Source organism: Heteronotia binoei, chromosome 3 (genome assembly GCF_032191835.1).
Source record: "Heteronotia binoei isolate CCM8104 ecotype False Entrance Well chromosome 3, APGP_CSIRO_Hbin_v1, whole genome shotgun sequence".
Taxonomy (NCBI): Eukaryota; Metazoa; Chordata; class Lepidosauria; order Squamata; family Gekkonidae; genus Heteronotia; species Heteronotia binoei.
Window position 1 is genome coordinate 190,402,316 of NC_083225.1, and position 20,865 is coordinate 190,423,180.

The 20,865-nt window shown below is 50.9% G+C and overlaps 1 protein-coding gene across 1 annotated transcript in view; it reads right to left on the reverse strand.

The window, feature by feature from the left end:
• The window catches only part of THAP12 (THAP domain containing 12), a 28,231-nt gene extending 7,664 nt beyond the window's left edge, over nucleotides 1-20,567 (reverse strand). The window contains exons 1-3 of the mRNA XM_060235029.1: nucleotides 20,396-20,567; nucleotides 6,371-6,491; nucleotides 3,084-3,191 (exon numbers count right to left, since the gene is read on the reverse strand). Coding sequence (XP_060091012.1) covers nucleotides 3,084-3,191; nucleotides 6,371-6,491; nucleotides 20,396-20,484 — 318 coding nt within the window. The 5' untranslated portion in view covers nucleotides 20,485-20,567. The remainder of the gene's footprint in view (nucleotides 1-3,083; nucleotides 3,192-6,370; nucleotides 6,492-20,395) is intronic.
• Between the last annotated feature and the right edge of the window lie 298 nt (nucleotides 20,568-20,865).

Here is a 20,865-nt window from a genome sequence, read left to right on the forward strand (position 1 = left end):
TATTTTTAATCTTTTAATCTGCTTTAACCGTTTGATTGTTTTACTATTTGTCAGATTGCTTATTGTTAGTTTTAATGGTTTACTATGCTGGAATCCAACCTGAGCCCGCCACGGGAAAGGGCAGACTACAAATTGAAGATGATATTGGATTTATATCCCTTCCTTCCCCACAACAGACACCCTGTGAGGTGGGTGGGGCTGAGGCTCTTCGGCGTGGAGGGCGGGATATAAATCCAATATCTTCATCTACCTCACAGGGTGTCTGTTGTGGGGGAGGAAGGGAAAGGAGATTGTGAGCCGCTCTGAGGCTCTATATTTTTATCTAACCCCCTCTTGAAGCTGGCTATGCTTGTAGCCACCACCACCTCCTGTGGCAGTGAATTCCACATGTTAATCACTCTTTGGTTGAAGAAGTACTTCCTTTTATCTGTTCTAACACGACTGCTCAGCAATTTCATCGAATGCCCACGAGTTCTGGTATTGTGAGAAAGGGAGAAAGGACTTCTTTCTCTACCTTCTCCATCCCATGCATAATCTTGTAAACCTCTATCATGTCACCCCGCAGTCGACGTTTCTCCAAGCTAAAGAGCCCCAAGCATTTTAACCTTTCTTCATAGGGAAAATGTTCCAAACCTGTAATCATTATAGTTGCCCTTTTCTGCACTTTTTCCAATGCTATAATATCCTTTTTGAGGTGCGGTGACCAGAATTGCACACAGTATTCCAAATGAGACCTAATCATCGATTTATACACGGGCATTATGATACTAGCTGATTTGTTTTCAATTCCCTTCCTAATAATTCCCAGCATGGCGTTGGAGAGCCAGTTTGGTGTAGTGGTTAAGTGTGCAGACTCTTATCTGGGAGAACCGGGTTTGATTCCCCACTCCTCCACTTGCACCTGCTAGCATGGCCTTGGGTCAGCCATAGCTCTTGCAGAGGTTGTCCTTGAAAGGGCAGCTGCTGTTAGAGCCCTCTCCAGCCCCACCCACCTCATAGGGTGTCTGTTGTGGGGGAGGAAGGTAAAGGAGATTGTGAGCCACTCTGAGACTCTTCGGAGTGGAGGGCAGGATATAAATCGAATATCTTCTTCTTTTTTATTGCAATTGCACACTGTCTTGACATTTTCAGTGAGTTATCTACCACGACCCAAAGATCTCTCTCTTGGTCAGTCTCTGCCAGTTCACACCCCATCAACTTGTATTTGTAGCTGGGATTCTTGGCCCCAATGTGCATTACTTTGCACTTGGCCACACTGAACCGCATCTGCCACGTCGACGCCCACTCACCCAGCCTCAACAGATCCCTTTGGAGTTCCTCACAATCCTCTCTGGTTCTCACCACCCTGAACAATTTAGTGTCATCCGCAAACTTGGCCACTTCACTGCTCACTCCCAACTCTAAATCATTTATGAACAAGTTAAAGAGCATGGGACCCAGTACCGAGCCCTGCGGCACCCCACTGCTTACCGTCCTCCACTGCGAAGACTGCCCATTTATACTCACTCTCTGCTTCCTATTAATTAGCCAGTTTTTGAGCCACAAGAGGACCTGTCCTTTTACTCCATGACTCTCGAGCTTACTAAGGAGCCTTTGATGAGGAGCTTTATCAAAAGCTTTCTGGAAGTCAAGGTAAACAATATCTATCGGGTCTCCTTTGTCCACATGTTTGTTCACCCCCTCAAAGAAATGTAACAGGTTAGTGAGGCAAGATCTTCCCTTACTTAAGACCAGGGGTCCCCAATCGCTGGTCCGCGGAGTGAGCCCCGGACTAAAGAAGCAGCACAGCCTCACTCCAAGACTGCCTCCCCTTTCAGGGTCCCGGACCAGTAGAAGGGGCAGCGCTGCCATGACCTAAGCCTATCCCCATGGGGGGCAGGGATGTGGCGGGGGGGACCCTGGGATGGCAAAACCGCCAGTGCCGCCTCCCCGCCCCCCGAGTCCATGGAAAAACCGTCTTCCACAAAACTGGTCCCTGATGACAAAAAGGTTGGAGGGCCACTGGCTTAGAGGGAACATTGCCTGAGACCCCGGAGAACTCCTGCCAGTCTGTATAGACAATACTAAAAATTGACGGACCTAAGGTCTGATTCAGTACAAGGCAGGTCCACGTGTTCATGAAGGAATTTCTACTGCATCAGGCTAGAGAAACCAAATCCAACCCGTTTTCAGCAGGTATTCGGAGAACCAGCAGATTTGTCTCAGTTCGTGCCACCAGAAGCGGAAAGGAAGATCTGCTCCGGTTCTTCCTTAGTTGGAAGGGGCCTCCCCCCGGGGTCATCTAGTCCAACCCCATGCACAATGCAGGAAATTCACAAACACCGCCCCCCAAAGTTCACAGGATCAGCATTGCTGTCAGATGAAGATACTGGATTTATATCCCACCCTCCACTCCGAAGAGTCTCAGAGAGGCTCACAATCTCCTTTACCTTCCTCCCCCTCAACAGACACCACAGCAGACACCCTGTGAGGTAGATGAAGATATTGGATTTATATCCTGCCCTCCACTCCAAAGAGTCTCAGAGCGGCTCACAATCTCCTTTACCTCCCTTCCCCTCAACAGACACCAAAGCAGACACCCTGTGAGGTAGATGAAGATACTGGATTTATATCCCGCCCTCCACTCCAAAGAGTCTCAGAGCGGCTCACAATCTCCTTTACCTTCCTCCCCCTCAACAGACACCACAGCAGACACCCTGTGAGGTAGATGAAGATACTGGATTTATATCCCGCCCTCCACTCCAAAGAGTCTCAGAGCGGCTCACAATCTCCTTTACCTTCCTCATGCCCAGCTCCTTCAACCGCGCACTCTTATGTTCTTATGTGACACAGAGTGTTGGACTGGATGGGCCACTGGCCTGATCCAACATGGCTTCTCTTATGTTCTTATGTCACACAGAGTGTTGGACTGGATGGGCCATTGGCCTGATCCAACAAGGCTTCTCTTATGTTCTTAAGTGACACAGAATGTTGGACTGGATGGGCCACTGGCCTGATCAAACATGGCTTCTCTTATGTTCTTATGGATTACTGACTTTTTGATCCTGTTCTGTGTTAACTCCGACTGGAAGGATCTGACTTACCAGCTCTTTGATTCTCTTTCTGTGCCTGCTGTGCGGGTTGTTTAGATGGCTCGTCAGGTCGAAGATGGTGGGCACGGCGTTGTCTCGTAAGACCGTCCTGTAGGGACTCTGCAAAAGACAAGACAGGCCTTTGTTTCCAGGTCCTTTCGAGGAAGGGAACTCTCAGAAAGGAGGGGCCCCTGACCTGGATTGGCCAGGCAAGCCCGATCGCATCAGACCTTGGAAGCTAAGCAGGGTCAACTCTGGCAAGTCCTTGGATGGGAGACCTCCCTGAAATACCAGAAGTCGGGAAGCGGGGGCAGGCTTTATTCAGCTACCTCTCTGAATATCCCCCAGGCCCCCAGTAAGGGTCAATCACCAGAGGTTACCATGACTTCCACAAACACACGAAAATACAATACCCCAAAAATAAAATACACAAAGGAAGGAGGGGCTGTGGGTTCAGTGCTACAGCCTCTGCTTTGCATTCAGGAGGTCCCAGGATCAATCCCTGGTATCTCCAGTTAAAAGGGTCGGGGAGGAACAGGGCTTTTTTTGTAGCAAGAACTCGTTTGCGTATCAGGCCACACAGCCCTGATGTAGCCAATCCCACAAGAGCTTCCAGGGCTCTCCGTACAGGGCCTACTGCAAGCTCCAGGAGGACTGGCTACATGAGGGAGGTGCGGCCTAATATGCAAAGGAGAGCCAGTTTGGTGCAGTGGTTAAGTGTGTGGACTCTTATCTGGGAGAACCGGGTTTGATTCCCCCCTCCTTCACTTGCACCTGCTGGAATGGCCTTGGGTCAGCCATAGCTCTCTTCTCTGGGAGAACCGGGTTTGATTCCCAACTCCTCCACTTGCAGCTGCTGGAATGGCCTTGGGTCAGCCAGAGCTCTCTTATCTGGGAGAACCAGGTTTGATTCCCCACTCCTCCACTTGTAGCTGCTGGAATGGCCTTGGGTCAGCCAGAGCTCTCTTATCTGGGAGAACCGGGTTTGATTCCCCACTGCTCCACTTGCAGCTGCTGGAATGGCCTTGGGTCAGCCAGAGCTCTCTTCTCTGGGAGAACCAGGTTTGATTTCCCACTCCTCCACTTGTAGCTGCTGGAATGGCCTTGGGTCAGCCAGAGCTCTCTTCTCTGGGAGAACCGGGTTTGATTCCCCACTCCTCACTTGCAGCTGCTGGAATGGCCTTGGGTCAGCCAGAGCTCTCTTATCTGGGAGAACCGGGTTTGATTCCCCCATTTGCAGCTGCTGGAATGGCCTTGGGTCAGCCATAGCTCTCTTATCTGGGAGAACAGGGTTATCTGTTGGTGGTCCTTCTGGTGGAATTGCCCAACAGCACAGAAACGGCAGCCTTCTTCCATTAGTTACCGTAGGCCTGTTTAAAAAGTGTACAACGGATTATTGTGCCGCTGCATTAATTGTATATACCGGTTTGCTGGACGTGTAGTGCCGGGGAAGTGATTGTTATTGTGTTGAGCTGCTTACTGTTGTGCACGTTTTATTATAACATCTATACTGGCTCCTGGTCTGTTTCTGGGCTCGATTCAAGGTGCTGGTCTTGAAGAAGACGAAGACAACATCGGATTTATATCCCGCCCTCCACTCCGAAGAGTCTCAGAGCGGCTCACAATCTCCTTTACCTTCCTCCCCCACAACAGACACCCTGTGAGGTAGATGAAGATATTGGATTTATATCCCACTCCGAAGAGTCTCAGAGCGGCTCACAATCTCCTTTACCTTCCTCCCCCACAACAGACACCCCGTGAGGTAGATGAAGATACTGGATTTATATCCCGCCCTCCACTCCAAAGAGTCTCAGAGCGGCTCATAATCTCCTTTCCCTTCCTCCCCCATAACAGACACCCTGTGAGGCAGCTGCTGGAATGGCCTTGGGTCAGCCAGAGCTCTCTTATCTGGGAGAACCGGGTTTGATTCCCCACTCCTCCACTTGCAGCTGCTGGAATGGGCTTGGATCAGCCAGAGCTCTCGCAAGAGTTTTTTGGTGTAGTGGTTAAGTGTGTGGACTCTTATCTGGGAGAACTGGGTTTGATTCCCCTCTCCTCCACTTGCAGCTGCTGGAATGGGCTTGGGTCAGCCAGAGCTCTCTTATCTGGGAGAACCGGATTTGATTCCCCACTCCTCACTTGCAGCTGCTGGAATGGCCTTGGGTCAGCCATAGCTCTCTTAATGGGAGAACCGGGTTTGATTCCCCACTCCTCCATTAGCAGCTGCTGGAATGGCCTTGGGTTAGCCATCGCTCTCGCAGGAGTTGAACTTGAAAGGGCAGCTGCTGGGAGAGCCCTCTCAGCCCCACCCACCTCACAGGGTGTCTGTTGTGGGGGGAGAAGATATAGGAGATTGTAAGCCGCTCTGAGTCTCTGATTCAGAGAGAAGGGCGGGGTATACATCTTCTCCTAAATAAGAACAGAAAGGCAAGACACAAAACTCTGTGAATAAATAAAAGCAAATCAATAAAGTGGTTCTCTATCTACAAATATTGTTTGAGCTTGCCCACTCAACTTTTTTTTTCCGGGCGGGGGGGGGGGGGGGCGTTACTTAATCTATTTTAGCTGGAAAATTGGTGTAATTTTTTATACCTTCAGACCCTGCATGATGAACAGAGTATTTGGGATTTTAAGTGCCGGGAGGGAAAAACCTGCACTGTAGAAGAAGTTCTACTAATGCATCTGTAACTCCTCCAAGCGATTTCTCAAAGGGCTATGCAGGACAACCCCTCTCATTAAAATATTCTTGGGTTCTTGACAGCTGCAGTGAACGCAAAAGCCCACAGCCTCTGGAGTCATTAATTCATTGGGCCATTTCGGAGACTCTGTTATCGTAGAAGCATTCCGGGGGTCACGGGGATGCTGTTCTCTTTTCGAAAGTGCAATTCCCCCCCCCGAAGACTTTCAGATGAGCTTCTTTTATTGAAATGTGGTATCCTCAGGGGGAAGGCCCCATGATTACGCTGCTTCACCACATGTTGCGGGCATTCCCAGAACACCAATCGGCCCCCGCATGTTTTTGCATTTAAGTAACCCGGAGAGGTTTCCAGGCACTGAAATACACGGGTTTGGCATGCGCGGGAGAAGATGGGAATCTGAGATCTTGAACTTCTCGCTATCGTGGAGAGGGGTAGGCCAATTAGCTACAGGCCATAAATCAAGCCATGAGAAACGCATCCCGTTTGACGAGACCCGAACGCTGAAGAAATTCCCTGCTGCCGTTAACGTCACTAAAGCATGCAAAGGAAAACCTAGTTACACTTCAGAGGCGCGCAGGCGATTCCCCTCTTTCCACTTACGCTTCTGCATATCATTGAAGCTTCGAAGTGCTTCGCGCACAGCCGGTAATGCTTGTTCAGTTGGTCGGGAGTCTTATCTTCCAGATCGGCCCTTCGGCAGTTCTCGACCCACCGCTGGCATCTGCGGGAGACATAGAATTTTTTAGCTGTCGCAAAGTGCCGAGGCAGTAATTTCCAGATTGCACACCACAAGCAAGTGAAAAATCAAAGGCCAAGATTCCAGTCCAGTAAAGGTAGTCCCCTGTGCAAACACCGGTCGTTTCCGACTCTGGGGTGACGTCGCATCACGATGTTTTCACGGCAGACTTTTTAACGGGGTGGTTTGCCATTGCCTTCCCCAGTCCTCTGCACTTTCCCACCAGCGAGCTGGGGACTCGTTTGACCGACCTCGGAAGGATGGAAGGCTGAGTCAACCTTGAGCCAGCTACCTGAACCCAGCTTCTGCCAGAATTGCCATTGCCTTCCCCAGCCATCTACGATTTTCCCCCAGCAAGCTGGGGACTCGTTTGACCGACCTCGGAAGGATGGAAGGCTGAGTCAACCTGGAGCCAGCTACCTGAACCCAGCTTCTGCCAGGATTGCCATTGCCTTCCCCAGCCATCTACGATTTTCCCCCAGCAAGCTGGGGACTCGTTTGACCGACCTTGGAAGGATGGAAGGCTGAGTCAACCTGGAGCCAGCTACCTGAACCCAGCTTCTGCCAGAATTGCCATTGCCTTCCCCAGTCATCTACGATTTCCCCCCAGCAAGCTGGGGACTCGTTTGACCGACCTCGGAAGGATGGAAGGCTGCGTCAACCTTGAGCCAGCTACCTGAACCCAGCTTCTGCCGGGATCGAACAGGTTGTGAGCAGAGTTTAGGACGGCAGTACTGCAGCCTTACCACTCTGCACCTTGGGGCTCTAAGGTAAAGGTAGTTCGCCTATGCAAGCACCGAGTTGTTACTGACCCATGGGATGACGTCGCATCACGACGTTTTCACGGCAGACTTTTTAACGGGGTGGCTTGCCATTGCCTTCCCCAGTCATCTATACTTTCCCCCCAGCAAGCTGGGAACTCATTCGACCGACCTCGGAAGGATGGAAGGCTGAGCCGGTTACCTGAACCCAGCTTTTGCCGGGATCGAACTCAGGTCGTGAGCGGAGAGCTGGGACTGCAGTACTGCAGCTTTACCACTCTGCACCACGGAGCTACTACCTTTACCTTTTCAGCACCTTAAAGGCCAACAAGAAAACCTAGACATATGTTTTGGAGAGCCAAAGCTACTTTCGTCGGATATGAATAGGAATAGAGATCCCTCGGACAAAGAAAACTTTTTACTTTTGAAAACTTCTGTCATGGAAATCTCGTTTATGTTTAAGTAACTACTGGACTATAATTTGTTCTTCTACTGCAGGCCAGCAGTTACTCAACTGAAAGCTTCTCTGAGCCCCAAGTACCCTTCCAAAGGAAGGAGTTTTACCGCTTGGTCTCTGAATGAGTCACTGTTCTCACCATGCCCCTTTCCCAATCAGCTCTCCCGAATCTGAACGAATGTGCAGTCTCTGCATCTGACACGCCTGAATCGTTGCTCTCAAAAAAAAAATTCCATTCTTACACAAAGACAAGGCAGACAGCTGACTCGACAAGCAAACCTTTTCTAATGAACCAAGAAAAGTCACTTCCGATTTTAACTCCTGACAAAGGAATCTCCCCTAAGCTCTCAAAGTATTTGAGAAACACTGCTTTAAAATGGAAACCTCAAGATGGAGGCTATGAAATATCGCCTGCTTCTTTCGCGGAAATCAAAGCCGGAAATCTGCATTAATTACCGGCCTTAAAGAGGTAGAACAAAACACAAATAGGTCTCACTAGGGAACCTGGAGCGATGCGGCTTGGCTTGATTATTCATTGCCTCAAACACTTCAACCTTCTGTAGAAAAAAGAGACTAAGAAAAAAGCTATCAGTTTCACAAGAAATACCTTCCTTCTAGCCTGCAGCCATTGATGAAAGCTGGCTCTTGTTTAACCCGAAAAGGGATAGGGATCAGTGTGCCCTCTAAGCTGAGCCAGTGTGAGCTAGCTCACAGTTTTTCAGGCTCCAGCTCAGACATTTTTGTCTTAGCCCAGAGCAAACTAATTTATGCAGCAGCTCACAATCTTAATGTCAATAGCTCACAAAGTATAGAATCATAAGAGTTGGAAGTACCTGAAGGGCTGTCGTATAGATCAGGTAGGAATAGAGGAAGAAGAAGAAGAAGAAGAAGAAGAAGAAGAAGAAGAAGAAGAAGAAGAAGAAGAAGAAGAAGAGGAAGAAGAAGAAGAAGAAGAAGAAGAAGAAGAAGAAGAAGAAAAGGAGGAGGAGGAAGAAGAGGAGGAGAAGGAAGGAGAAGAAGAAGGAAGGAGGGAGAAGAAGGAAGGGAGGAGAAGAAGAAGAAAAAGAAGAAGAATTTTGGGCTGTATCAACAGAAGTCTAGTGTCCAGCCTGGAGAGGAGGCGGCTGAGAGGTGAAATGACCACCACCTTCAAGTATTTGAAGGGCTGTCATAGAGAGGATGGTGTGGAATTGTTTTCTGTGGCCTCAGAAGGTAGGACCGGAACCAATAGGTTGAAATTAAAGAGTTTCCGGCTCAATATTAGGAAGAATTTCCTGTTAGAGTGGTTCCTCAATGGAACAGGCTTCCTGGGGAGGTGGTGGGCTCTCCTTTCTTGGAGGTTTTTCAACAGACGCTAGATGGCCATATGACAGCAAAGAGGATCCTGTGAATTTAGGGGGAGGTGTTTGTGAGTTTCCTGAATTGTGCAGGGGGTTGGGCTAGATGACCCTGGAGGTCCCTTCCAACTCTACGATTCAAAGATCAGACCAGCCCTTCTGGATCAGACCAGGGGTCCATCTATGCCAACTTCCTGTCTCACGCACTGATCTACCAGTTCGTCTGGAGGGCCAACAACTTTGCGTAGAAGCTGAGGTCTTTCCCCGCTTCTGCCTCCTGGCCCTGGGATTCAGAGGCCGACTGCCTCTGCAGAGAGAGGCTGCAGCTATGGCTCGTGCCCATCAACAGACCTCTTTCCCGAACACCGAACCCCCTTTGCTACCCAAGATCCTTTGAATTGGACACGCTAGCAACTAAACCGATCTCAATTGCTTTCGACACACTGACCCCGCAGCACAGAATGATATTCTGTGCCCGTTTATGGGAAAAGACGGAATATAAGCCTACTAAAAAATAAATAAATACGATATTATAGAATAAGAGGTCAATCAGTGGCTATTTGACGCAGCGTATTGTGAAGGGCCCGGCTGTGTCACACAGAAACAAAAAAACCCCAAGTCCCATCAAGAGGTCCACCAGTGGGGCTAGAAGCCCTCCCACTGTGCCCCCTCCAAGCACAAGAATACAGAGCATCACTTGCCCCAGACACAAGAACATCAGAGAAGCCATGTTGGATCAGGCCAATGGCCCATCCAGTCCAACACTCTGTGTCACACAGAGGCAAAAAAACCCCAAGTGCCATCAAGAGGTCCACCAGTGGGGCTAGAAGCCCTCCCACTGTGCCCCCTCCAAGCACAAGAATACAGAGCATCACTTGCCCCAGACACAAGAACATAAGAGAAGCCATGTTGGATCAGGCCAATGGCCCATCCAGTCCAATACTCTGTCACACAATGGCCAAAAAAACCCAGGTGCCACCAGGAGGTCCATCAGTGGGGCCAGGACACTAGAAGCCCTCCTATGTTGTCCCCCCCCCGCACCCAAAGCACCAAGAATACAGAGCATCACTGCCCCAGACAGAGAGTTCCAACAATACGCTGTGGCTAAGAGCCACTGATGGACCTCTGCTCCAGATGCTTATCCAATCCTCCCTTGAAGCCGGCTATGCTTGTAGCCACCACCGCTTCCTGTGGCAGTGAATTCCACGTGTGAATCAACCTTTGGGTGATTTTATCTGTTCCAACTCGACCGCTCAACTATTTTATCCTTTTATACGTTCTGACCCGACCGCTCAACCATTTAATGGAGTGCCCACGAGTTCTCGTATTGTGAAGGGAGAAAAGTCTTTCTTTCTCCACCTTCTCTATCCCATGCATAATCTTGTAAACCTCTATCACAGGGGTGGCCAACGGTAGCTCTCCAGATGCTTTTTGCCTACAACTCCCATCAGCCCCAGCCATTGGCCATGCTGGCTGGGGCTGATGGGAGTTGTAGGCAAAAAACATCTGGAGAGCTACCGTTGGCCACCCCTGCTCTATCATGTCACCCCTCAGCTGATGTTTCTCCAAGCTAGAGTGCCCCAAGCAAATACGAACCAGAGCCACCATGCTTAGCTCCTGAGATCCGACCAATCAAGCTAATCTTGGCCACCTAGGGTCAGCTAAGACAAAAAGCCCCAACGCTTTCCACCTACGGCTCAGTGGCCAAGCATCTGCTTGGCACGCAGAAGGTCCCAGGTTTGATCCTTAGCATCTCCAGTCAGAAGGGTCAGGGAGGAGGTGAAAGACCTCTGATTGAGATCCTGGAGAGCGCTGCCGGTCTGAGAAGACGATGATGACTCTGACGGACCAAAGGTCTGTTTCGGTAGAAGGCAGCTTCATGTGCTCACCCCCCACACCTCAAAAGCCCTTGCAAAAAGGCAGACCTCGCAGTGTCTCTTGGACATCTAACCCCCTTTGCTACCCAAGAGCCAGTTTGGTGTCATGGTTAAGCATGTGGACTCTTATCTTGGAGAACCGGATTTGATTCCCCCCTCCTCCACTTGCAGCTGCTGGAATGGCCTTGGGTCAGCCAGAGCTCTCTTCTCTGGGAGAACCGGGTTTGATTCCCTGCTCCTCCACTTGAGCTGCTGGAATGGTCTTGGGTCAGCCAGAGCTCTCTTCTCTGGGAGAACCGGGTTTGATTCCCTGCTCCTCCACTTGAGCTGCTGGAATGGTCTTGGGTCAGCCAGAGCTCTCTTATCTGGAAGAACCGGGTTTGATTCCCCCACTCCTCCAGTTGCAGCTGCTGGAATGGCCTTGGGTCAGCCAGAGCTCTCTTATCTGGGAAAACCGGGTTTGATTCCCCCCTCCTCCACTTGCAGCTGCTGGAATGGCCTTGGGTCAGCCAGAGCTCGCTTCTCTGGGAGAACCAGGTTTGATTCCCTGCTCCACCACTTGCAGCTGCTGGAATGGCCTTGGGTCAGCCAGAGCTCTCTTATCTTGGAGAACCGGGTTTGATTCCCCCCTCCTCCACTTGCAGCTGCTGGAATGGCCTTGGGTCAGCCAGAGCTCTCTTATCTTGGAGAACCGGGTTTGATCCCCCCCTCCTCCACTTGCAGCTGCTGGAATGGCCTTGGGTCAGCCAGAGCTCTCTTATCTTGGAGAACCGGGTTTGATTCCCCCACTCCTCCACTTGCAGCTGCTGGAATGGCCTTGGGTCAGCCAGAGCTCTCTTATCTGGGAGAACCGGGTTTGATTCCCCACTCCTCCGCTTGCACCTGCTGGAATGGCCTTGGGTCAGCCAGAGCTCTCTTATCTGGGAGAACCGGGTTTGATTCCCCACTCCTCCGCTTGCAGCTGCTGGAATGGCCTTGGGTCAGCCAGAGCTCTCTTATCTGGGAGAACCGGGTTTGATTCCCCACTCCTCCGCTTGCAGCTGCTGGAATGGCCTTGGGTCAGCCAGAGCTCTCTTCTCTGGGAGAACCGGGTTTGATTCCCCGCTCCTCCACTTGCAGCTGCTGGAATGGCCTTGGGTCAGCCAGAGCTCTCTTATCTTGGAGAACCGGGTTTGATTCCCCCACTCCTCCACTTGCAGCTGCTGGAATGGCCTTGGGTCAGCCAGAGCTCTCTTATCTTGGAGAACCGGGTTTGATTCCCCCCTCCTCCACTTGCAGCTGCTGGAATGGCCTTGGGTCAGCCAGAGCTCTCTTATCTTGGAGAACCGGGTTTGATTCCCCCCTCCTCCACTTGCAGCTGCTGGAATGGCCTTGGGTCAGCCAGAGCTCTCTTATCTTGGAGAACCGGTTTGATTCCCCCACTCCTCCACTTGCAGCTGCTGGAATGGCGTTAGGTCAGCCAGAGCTCTCTTATCTGGGAGAACCGGGTTTGATTCCCCACTCCTCCGCTTGCACCTGCTGGAATGGCCTTGGGTCAGCCAGAGGTCTCTTATCTGGGAGAACCGGGTTTGATTCCCCACTCCTCCTCTTGCAGCTGCTGGAATGGCCTTGGGTCAGCCAGAGCTCTCTTATCTGGGAGAACCGGGTTTGATTCCCCACTCCTCCACTTGCAGCTGCTGGAATGGCCTTGGGTCAGCCAGAGCTCTCTTCTCTGGGAGAACCAGTTTGATTCCCCACTCCTCCACTTACACCTGCTGGAATGGCCTTGGGTCAGCCAGAGCTCTCTTATCTGGGAGAACCGGGTTTGATTCCCACTCCTCCACTTGCACCTGCTGGAATGCCTTGGGTCAGCCAGAGCTCTCTTATCTGGAGAACCGGGTTTGATTCCCACTCCTCCACTTGTAGCTGCTGGAATGGCCTTGGGTCAGTCGCAGAGGTTGTCCTTAAAAGGGCAGCTGCTGTGAGAGCCCTCTCAGCCCCACCCACCTCGCAGGGCGTCTGTTGTGGAAGAAGGTGATTGTAAGCCACTCTGAGTCTCTGATCCAGAGAGAACATAAGAGAAGCCATGCTGGATCAGGCCAATGGCCCATCCAGTCCAACACTCTGTGTCACACAGTGGCCAATATGTGTGTGTATACACACACACACAAACACAAACACACATATATAAGAGTGGGGTATAAATCTGCAGTCTTCCTCTTCTTCTGCATCTCTAAGGGAGGGCCCCCCTCACTTCTGGAGCACAGGGAGGGGGCCCGCACCACAGAGCCGGAACCGCAGCAGAAAAGGCCTGGGCTCTGGCCGGTGGCTGTTGGTCCACTCTAAGTGAATGGAGAGCCAGTAGATCATGAGACCCAACGCATCCACACAGCAAAGACATAGGTTTGGAAACTGCAGTGGGATATCGAGAACTGAGTTCAATCTGTAAGGTGTAGAAATTGAAACGTTAAGACGGGATTTCAAACATGCGACCCGGGGGCCGAATCAGCCCGTTGGATGACTCCTATCAGGTCCTGAACAACTGGCTGTAATCTGCTTCCTTTTCCCTCTCTCTCGCTTCCTTCTGCATCACAGCTTGCTTTGCAAGGCTAATCAATCACACAGGAGCTACAGAGCAAAACCTCTGTTTCCTCCATTGGCTGAGGCTCCTCCTTGGAGAGGAAGAGGGGATGGCAGAGCTTGTTTTTTTCCCAGTCTCTCTCAATCGCACTGCAGAGCTACTGAGCCAAGCCTCTCCTCCTTCCCCCTCCTGGTCCCCTGGGAAGGAAGGAAATAGCTAGAACTTCCTTTGCCCAGTTCCCTGGATCCCATGGGAAAAATACAAAGAAAGCACCTTTAAGGCTCTGCCAATGCGATTTGAAGATCTATACCGCTGAATAACTGTACTCATTGGATTGGTTTTAATGTTGTTAAGTTTAGTGTTTAATGTTTTATATTGTTAAATCTAAAGGCTTTTAACTACTGTATGTTTTTATAAAATGTTGTTAGCCGCCCTGAGCCTGCCGAGGTGGGGAGGGCGGGATATAAATAAAATTTATTATTATTATTATTATTAAGACCAACAAGTGCTAACGTTTTAAGCATATTTTAAGGGTTTTTTTTTTTAAAAAAAATATTTATTTATGTTTGTCAGTGTCCTTCATAAAGTTTATATCTCTGCTACCTAATCTTAAATAGGTATACTCACGGCCTGGCCCACAAAGTCTCATCTATATCAGATGCGGCCCTCATAACAAATGAGTTTGCCGCCCCTGGGTGGAAAGGTAAAGGAACACACACTTGAATCTGCCCTTTAGGTTAAAGCACAAAGCCGAGAAGCAGCCTTACACGTGTAAACCAAGAGACACAGACGAGCGCGCGAGAACTTAATTAGCAACCCTGGCTAATTGGATGGGAGACCTCCAAAGAAGTCCAGGGTCGTGAGGCAGGGAGAGGCAACGGCAAGCCACCTCTGAACGTCTCTTGCCTAGAAAACCTCATGAGCGATGGAGGCACACATGTGCGAATATGCGCCAAAGGGCACAGCAAACAACGGCAAATTAAGGCAGCACATAGCTAGCTGTATAGATTCGGTTATCCGGTTGTGTTGGTCTGAAGCACCTGGACAAAATTTGAGACCCGTGGCACCTTTAAGACCAACAAAGTTTTATTCTGAGCATAAGTTTATACGTGGATGTAGTATAGGGTCCAGATCACGGGCTGTGATGGTATCGCTTTCCTCTGCTCTGGTGAGACCTCGCCTGGAGTACTGTGTTCAGTTTTGGGCAACGCATTTTAAGAAGGATCTAGACAAGCTGGAACGGGTCCAGAGGAGGACGACGAAGATGGTGAGGGATCTGGAGACCAAGTCCTATGAGGAAAGGTTGAAGGAGCTGGGGATGTTCAGCCTGGAGAGGAGGTGGCTGAGAGGTGAGAGGATCACCATCTTCAAATACTTGAAGGGCTGTCCTATAGAGGGTGGTGTGGAAGTGTTTTCTGTGGCCCCAGAAGGTAGGACCAGAACCAATGGGTTGAAATTAAATCAAAAGAGTTTCCGGCTCAACATTAGGAAGAACTTCCTGACCGTTAGAGCGATTCCTCAGTGGAACAGGCTTCCTCGGGAGGTGGTGGGCTCTCCTTCCTTGGAGGTTTTTAAACAGAGGCTAGATGGCCATCTGACAGCAATGAAGATCCTGTGAATTTAGGGGGAGGTGTTTGTGAGTTTCCTGCATTGTGCAGGGGGTTGGACTAGATGACCCTGGAGGTCCCTTCCAACTCTATGATTCTATGCTTCTGGTATCTGAAGTGTGCACGCATGCAAAAGCTCATACCTTGAATAAAACTATGTTGTTGTTAAAGGTGCCCCCAGGACTCAAACTTTGTTCAGCCATACACAGGCGAGCCTGCTCTCCTGCGACACGCACATGCGAATTAAGACACATAGACATGCAAGCAAATACCTGTTTCTGAGCATCTACATATACTAAAAGACAGGTTTGTATGTGCATATCTGTGTCTCCCGGTTCACACACAGACATACATGTGCAAACCTGCTCAGTCTACAGCATCCACAAAAGCTAGCCCAGAAGGGGCCAAACTGTGTCTCAGGATCCACGTGCGGCTCTTTCACACATCTTGTGTTCCGAGTTCATTACAAGGTGCTGGTTATTACCTTTAAAGCCCTATATGGCCGAGGACCTGTCTACCTTCGGGACCGCCTCTCCCCATATATTCCCCAGAGAGCACTGAGATCCAGCTCCCAAAATCTCGTAAAAATCCCTGGACCAAGGGAGGCCAAACTGAAAACAACTCGAGAACAGGCCTTCTCAGTAACAGCTCCCCATTGGTGGAATCAACTACCAGCCGAGGTTCGAGCCCTGCAGGACTATAATCAGTTCTGCAGGGCATGTAAAACTACCCTTTTTCAAATGGCCTACAAGATTGAATCCTGAAATGACATCCAGCCATCTGATATACATCGTTTTGTATTATAGCACCTTATCTGTTGTGGTTTTAATTAATTAATCTTTATTTAATGTATTTTATTGTATTTTATCGTACAATGTATTTACTGTAATTCATGGCACTTTCCATGTCTGTGAGCCGCCCTGAGCCTGCCTTGGCGGGGAGGGCGGGATATAAAATAATAATAATAATAATAATAATAATAATAATTATTATTATTATTATTATTATTATTATTATCATCATCATCATCATCATCTTGTGTAGCTCTTGAAGCCCCCACCACCTTATTGGCTGGGCTTGGAGAAGGCATTTCTCTCTTTAAATCACTTCTCCGAGCCAAGTCAGCAAGCGGCTTGGAGAATGCATTTAAAGTTAAAGTTGCTTTCTTTCCACCTCTCCCTCCTTTCTTGCCTCCATCTATTTTCCTTCCTTCCCTCCTGCTCTCAAACATCTGATGTTCACGTCTTGCAGCTCTCAGACATCTGACATTTATTCTACGTGGCTCTTACGTTAACCGAGTTTGGCCACCGCTGAGCTAGCTAGAAACCAAAACACGCCTAAAGAAGCTCTCTGGGACGCACAAATGTCAAGTAAAAGACATACCCACCCACATGTGAACCCATCTTTTAGCTCCACATCCTAGAAGACAGGTTTGCACCAGTGTCCCCTCTAAGCAGAGTTAGTGTGGGCTAGCTTGCAGATTTTTGGCCTCCGGCTCACACATTTTGGTCTCAGCTCAGGAAAAATAGCCCCAGAGCACACTAATTTATGCAGTAGCTCGCAACTTTAATGCCAGAAGCTCACAAAGTAGAATTTTTGCTCACAAAACTCCATGGCTTAGAGGGAACACTGGTTTGCACTGGTGTATTTGCATCTCCAGATTCACACACAGACGCGCATATGTGAACCTGCCCAGTCTGCAGCCTCCAAAAATGCTAGTCAATAATAAAGTGTTTGTGGGACACGCACATGTGAACCAAAAGCCACGCATGTCTGAAAGCATGCTGGATGACGGGTTTGCGCTGGCATATTTGTGTCTCTCGGTTCGCACACTGACGTGCATACGCGAACCTGCCCAGTCTGCAGGCTCCACAAATGCTAGCTTATATAGGGGTGGCCAAACTGTGGCTCTTTCACACATATTGTGTGGCTCTCAAAGCCCCCGCCGCCTTGTCAGTCAGCTTGGAGAAGGCATTTCTCTCTTTAAAGCACTTCTCCAAGCCAAGCCAGCTGGTGGTTTGGAGAATGCATTAAAAGTTGCTTTCTTTCCCCCTCCCTCCCCCATCTATTTTCCTTCCTTCCTTCTCCCAAACATCTGACATTCATGTCTTGCTGCTCTCGGACATCTGACATTTATTCTATGTGGTTCTTATGTTAAGCAAGTTTGGCCACCCCTGCTATAAAGAAACCTTTCTGGGACACACATGTGCGAAGCAAAAGACACACGCGCGCGCCTGCGAACCCACACTGAAAGCCAGATTCACTCGCGTGCATCTGAAAGCATGCTGGGAGACAGGTTCACACCAGTGTTTCTTCTAAGCGGAGTTAGTGTGAGCTAGCTCACAGATTTTTGGCCTCTGGCTCGCACATTTTTGTCTTAGCTCAGGAAAACAGCCCAGAGCAAACCGATTGATGCAGTCGCTCGCAACTTTAATGCCAGCTCACAAAGTAGAATTTTTGCTCACAAGACTCCACGCTTGGAGGGAATCTTGGTTTGCACTGGTGTATTTGTGTCTCCCGGTTCGCACACCGACGTGCGTATGTGAACCTGCCTAGTCTGCAGCTTCCAAAAAATGCTAGTCAATAAAGAAGCCTCTCTGGGGCATGCACGTGTGAACCCAAAAGCTACGCGCATTTGAAAACATGCTGGAAGACAGGCTCACACTGGCATATTTGTGTCTCCTGGTTCGCACACCGAAGCGCATATGTGAACCTGCCCAGTCTGCAGCCTCCAAAAAATGTTAGCCTATAAAGAAGCCTCTCTAAAACATACGTCTGTGAACCAAAAGACATGTACACTGAAAGCCAGATTCACACGTGCACATTTGAAAGAATGCTGGAAGACAGGTTCGCACTGGCATAGTTGCGTCTCCTGATTCACACACCAACAATGTGCATATGCCCAGTCTGCAGCCTCCTAGTTGACAAAGAAGCCTCTCTGGGACTCACGTGTGTGAATCAAAAGACGCGCGTGCGCCTGCAAAACCACGCTGAAGGCCAGATTCAGACGTGCGTGTCTGAAAGCACACTGGAAGACAGGTTCGCCCTGACATATCCGCCGCCCTGAGCCTGCCTCGGCAGGGACGGCGGGGTATAAATAAAAATTTATTATTATTATTATTATTATTCACACACCAACGTGCTTATGCTAACCTGCCCAGTCTGCAGCCTCCAAAAAAATGCTGGTCAATAAAGAAGGCTCTCTGGGACACGCACGTGTGAACCAAAATTCATGCGCGTCTGAAAGCATGCTGGAACACAGGTTCGCACTAGCATATTTACGTCTCCCGGTTCACACACCGACATACATATGCAAACTCCGCCGGACTGCAGCCGCCACAAATGCTAGCCTATAAAGCAGGGGTGGCCAAACTTGCTTAACGTAACAGCCACCCCAGAATAAATGTCAGGTGACTGAGAGCCGCAATACGTGAACGTTAGATGTTTGAGAGCTGCAAGTAAAAAAAAAGGTAAAGGTAGTCCCATGTGCAAGCATCAGTCGTTTTGGACTCTGGGGTGACGTTGCTTTCACGTTTTCACAGCAGACTTTTTATGGGGCAGTTTGCCACTGCCTTCCCCAGTCACTACACTTTCCCCCCAGCAAGCTGGGTACTCATTTGACCAACCTCGGAAGGATGGAAGGCTGAATCAACCTTGAGCCAACTACCTGAACCAGCTTCCGCTGGGATCGAACTCAGGTCGTGAGCAGAGCTTAGGACTGCAGTACTGCAGCTTTAACACTCTGTGCCACGGAGCTCCTTGAAAAAGACGTAAAGACCACTTAAATCCTTTGCAAACCAAATTCTATTATATTCATAAAGGTAAAGGTAGTCCCCTGTGCAAGCACCAGTCGTTCCCGACTCTGGGGTGACGTTGCTTTCACAGCGTTTTCATGGCAGACTTTTTATGGGTGGTTTGCCATTGCCTTGCCCAGTCATCTACACTTCCCCCCCCCCCAGCTAAGAAAGGAAAGAAAGGTCCCCTGTGCAAGCACTGGTCGTTTCTGACTCTGGAGTGACGTTGCTTTCACGTTTTCACGACAGACATTTTACAGGGTGGTTTGCCATTGCCTTGCCCAGTCATCTACGTTTTCCCCCCAGCAAGCTGGGGACTCCTTTGACCGACCTCAGAAGGATGGAAGGCAACCTGGAGCCGGCTACCTGAACCCAGCTTCCACTGGGATCGTACTCAGTTTGTGAGCAGAGGGCCATCCGACCCGCGGTACTGCAGCTTACCACTCTGCCATTGCCTTGCCCAGTCATCTACGCTTTCCCCCCAGCAAGCTGGGGACTCCTTTGACCGACCTCGGAAGGATGGAAGGCTGAGTCAACCTGGAGCCGGCTACCTGAACCCAGCTTCCACCGGGATCGAACTCAGGTTGTGAGCAGAGGGCTCCGACCGCGGTACTGCAGCTTTACCACTCTGCCATTGCCTTGCCCAGTCATCTACGCTTTCCCCCCAGCAAGCTGGGGACTCCTTTGACCGACCTCAGAAGGATGGAAGGCTGCGTCAACCTGGAGCCGGCTACCTGAACCAGCTTCCACCGGGATTGAACTCAGGTCGTGAGCAGAGGGCTCCGACCGCGGTACTGCAGCTTTACCACTCTGCCATTGCCTTGCCCAGTCATCTACGCTTTCCCCCCAGCAAGCTGGGGACTCCTTTGACCGACCTCAGAAGAATGGAAGGCTGAGTCAACCTGGAGCCGGCTACCTGAACCCAGCTTCCACCGGGATCGAACTCAGGTTGTGAGCAGAGGGCTCCGACTGCAGTACTGCTGCTTTACCACTCTGCGCCACGGGGCTTCTGAGAGATGCAGGGAAACAGACACCGGGGAGGGGGGAGAGGTAGAAAGAAAGCAACTTTCAATGCATTTTCCATGTTGCCAGTGATTGCAAGAGAGAAATGCCTTCTCCAAGCCTGCTGACGGGGTGCACATCATGTGTGTGAAAGAGTCCCGCGCGGCTCTCCAGCAATCTCTCCATGACACAGGCGTGCGCACCAAAAGACACGCGTGAGCGGCCGCGAACCCGCGCCGAACGCCAGATTCACACGTGCGCGTCCGAAAGCGTGCAGAAGGAGAGGCGCGCGCGCGTGTCTCCCGGTCCCCACGTGCGAAGAGCGTCCGAAACGCGCGTCCCGCTCAGCCTCGCGGGGGAGAAGCCAAGGCGCGACCCCGCGCAGGCGCGAGCCTCCCGGCAGAGGCAGAGCCGCGCCGTCCTCGCCGCAGCCAGCTTCGAGACCCGCGTTTCGGAGCCGCGTCACGTGCGAAGGCGCTGACACGGGTACTGACCGGGCGGGGTCTCTGGGGAAGCGGAAGAAGGCCAGGTCGCTCTGGGTGCTCTTGCGGGTGCAGTTGGGGGCGGCGCAGAAGTTCGGCATGGCGGCAGGGCCGCGCCTTCAAACGCCCCGCGCGGCCGGAGGGAAGCGGCGCCACCTCGGCCGAGGGACGCAGGGAGGGAAGCGCCGCCTCAGCCGCCTCCCGCCCCGGCATGCACCGCGGCTACCCGCCCGCTGCTCCGCCGACCAATCGGAACGGGCCAGGCCGCGCGCGCCCTCTCGGCTGCCGCGTCCCCCCCCCGCCCCTTTCCCTCCGCTAAGAGTTGCCGCGCCGAGGGGGGAGTGGACACTTCCGGATTCCGTTCGAAACGCCGCCTGCCGGCCTCTGCGGGGCGAACGGGATTTCTTGCCCTGGAGCAGGGTTCCCGCTCTAAGCCAGGGGTGGCCAGACTGAGGCTCGGGAGCCACGTGTGGCTCTTTCAC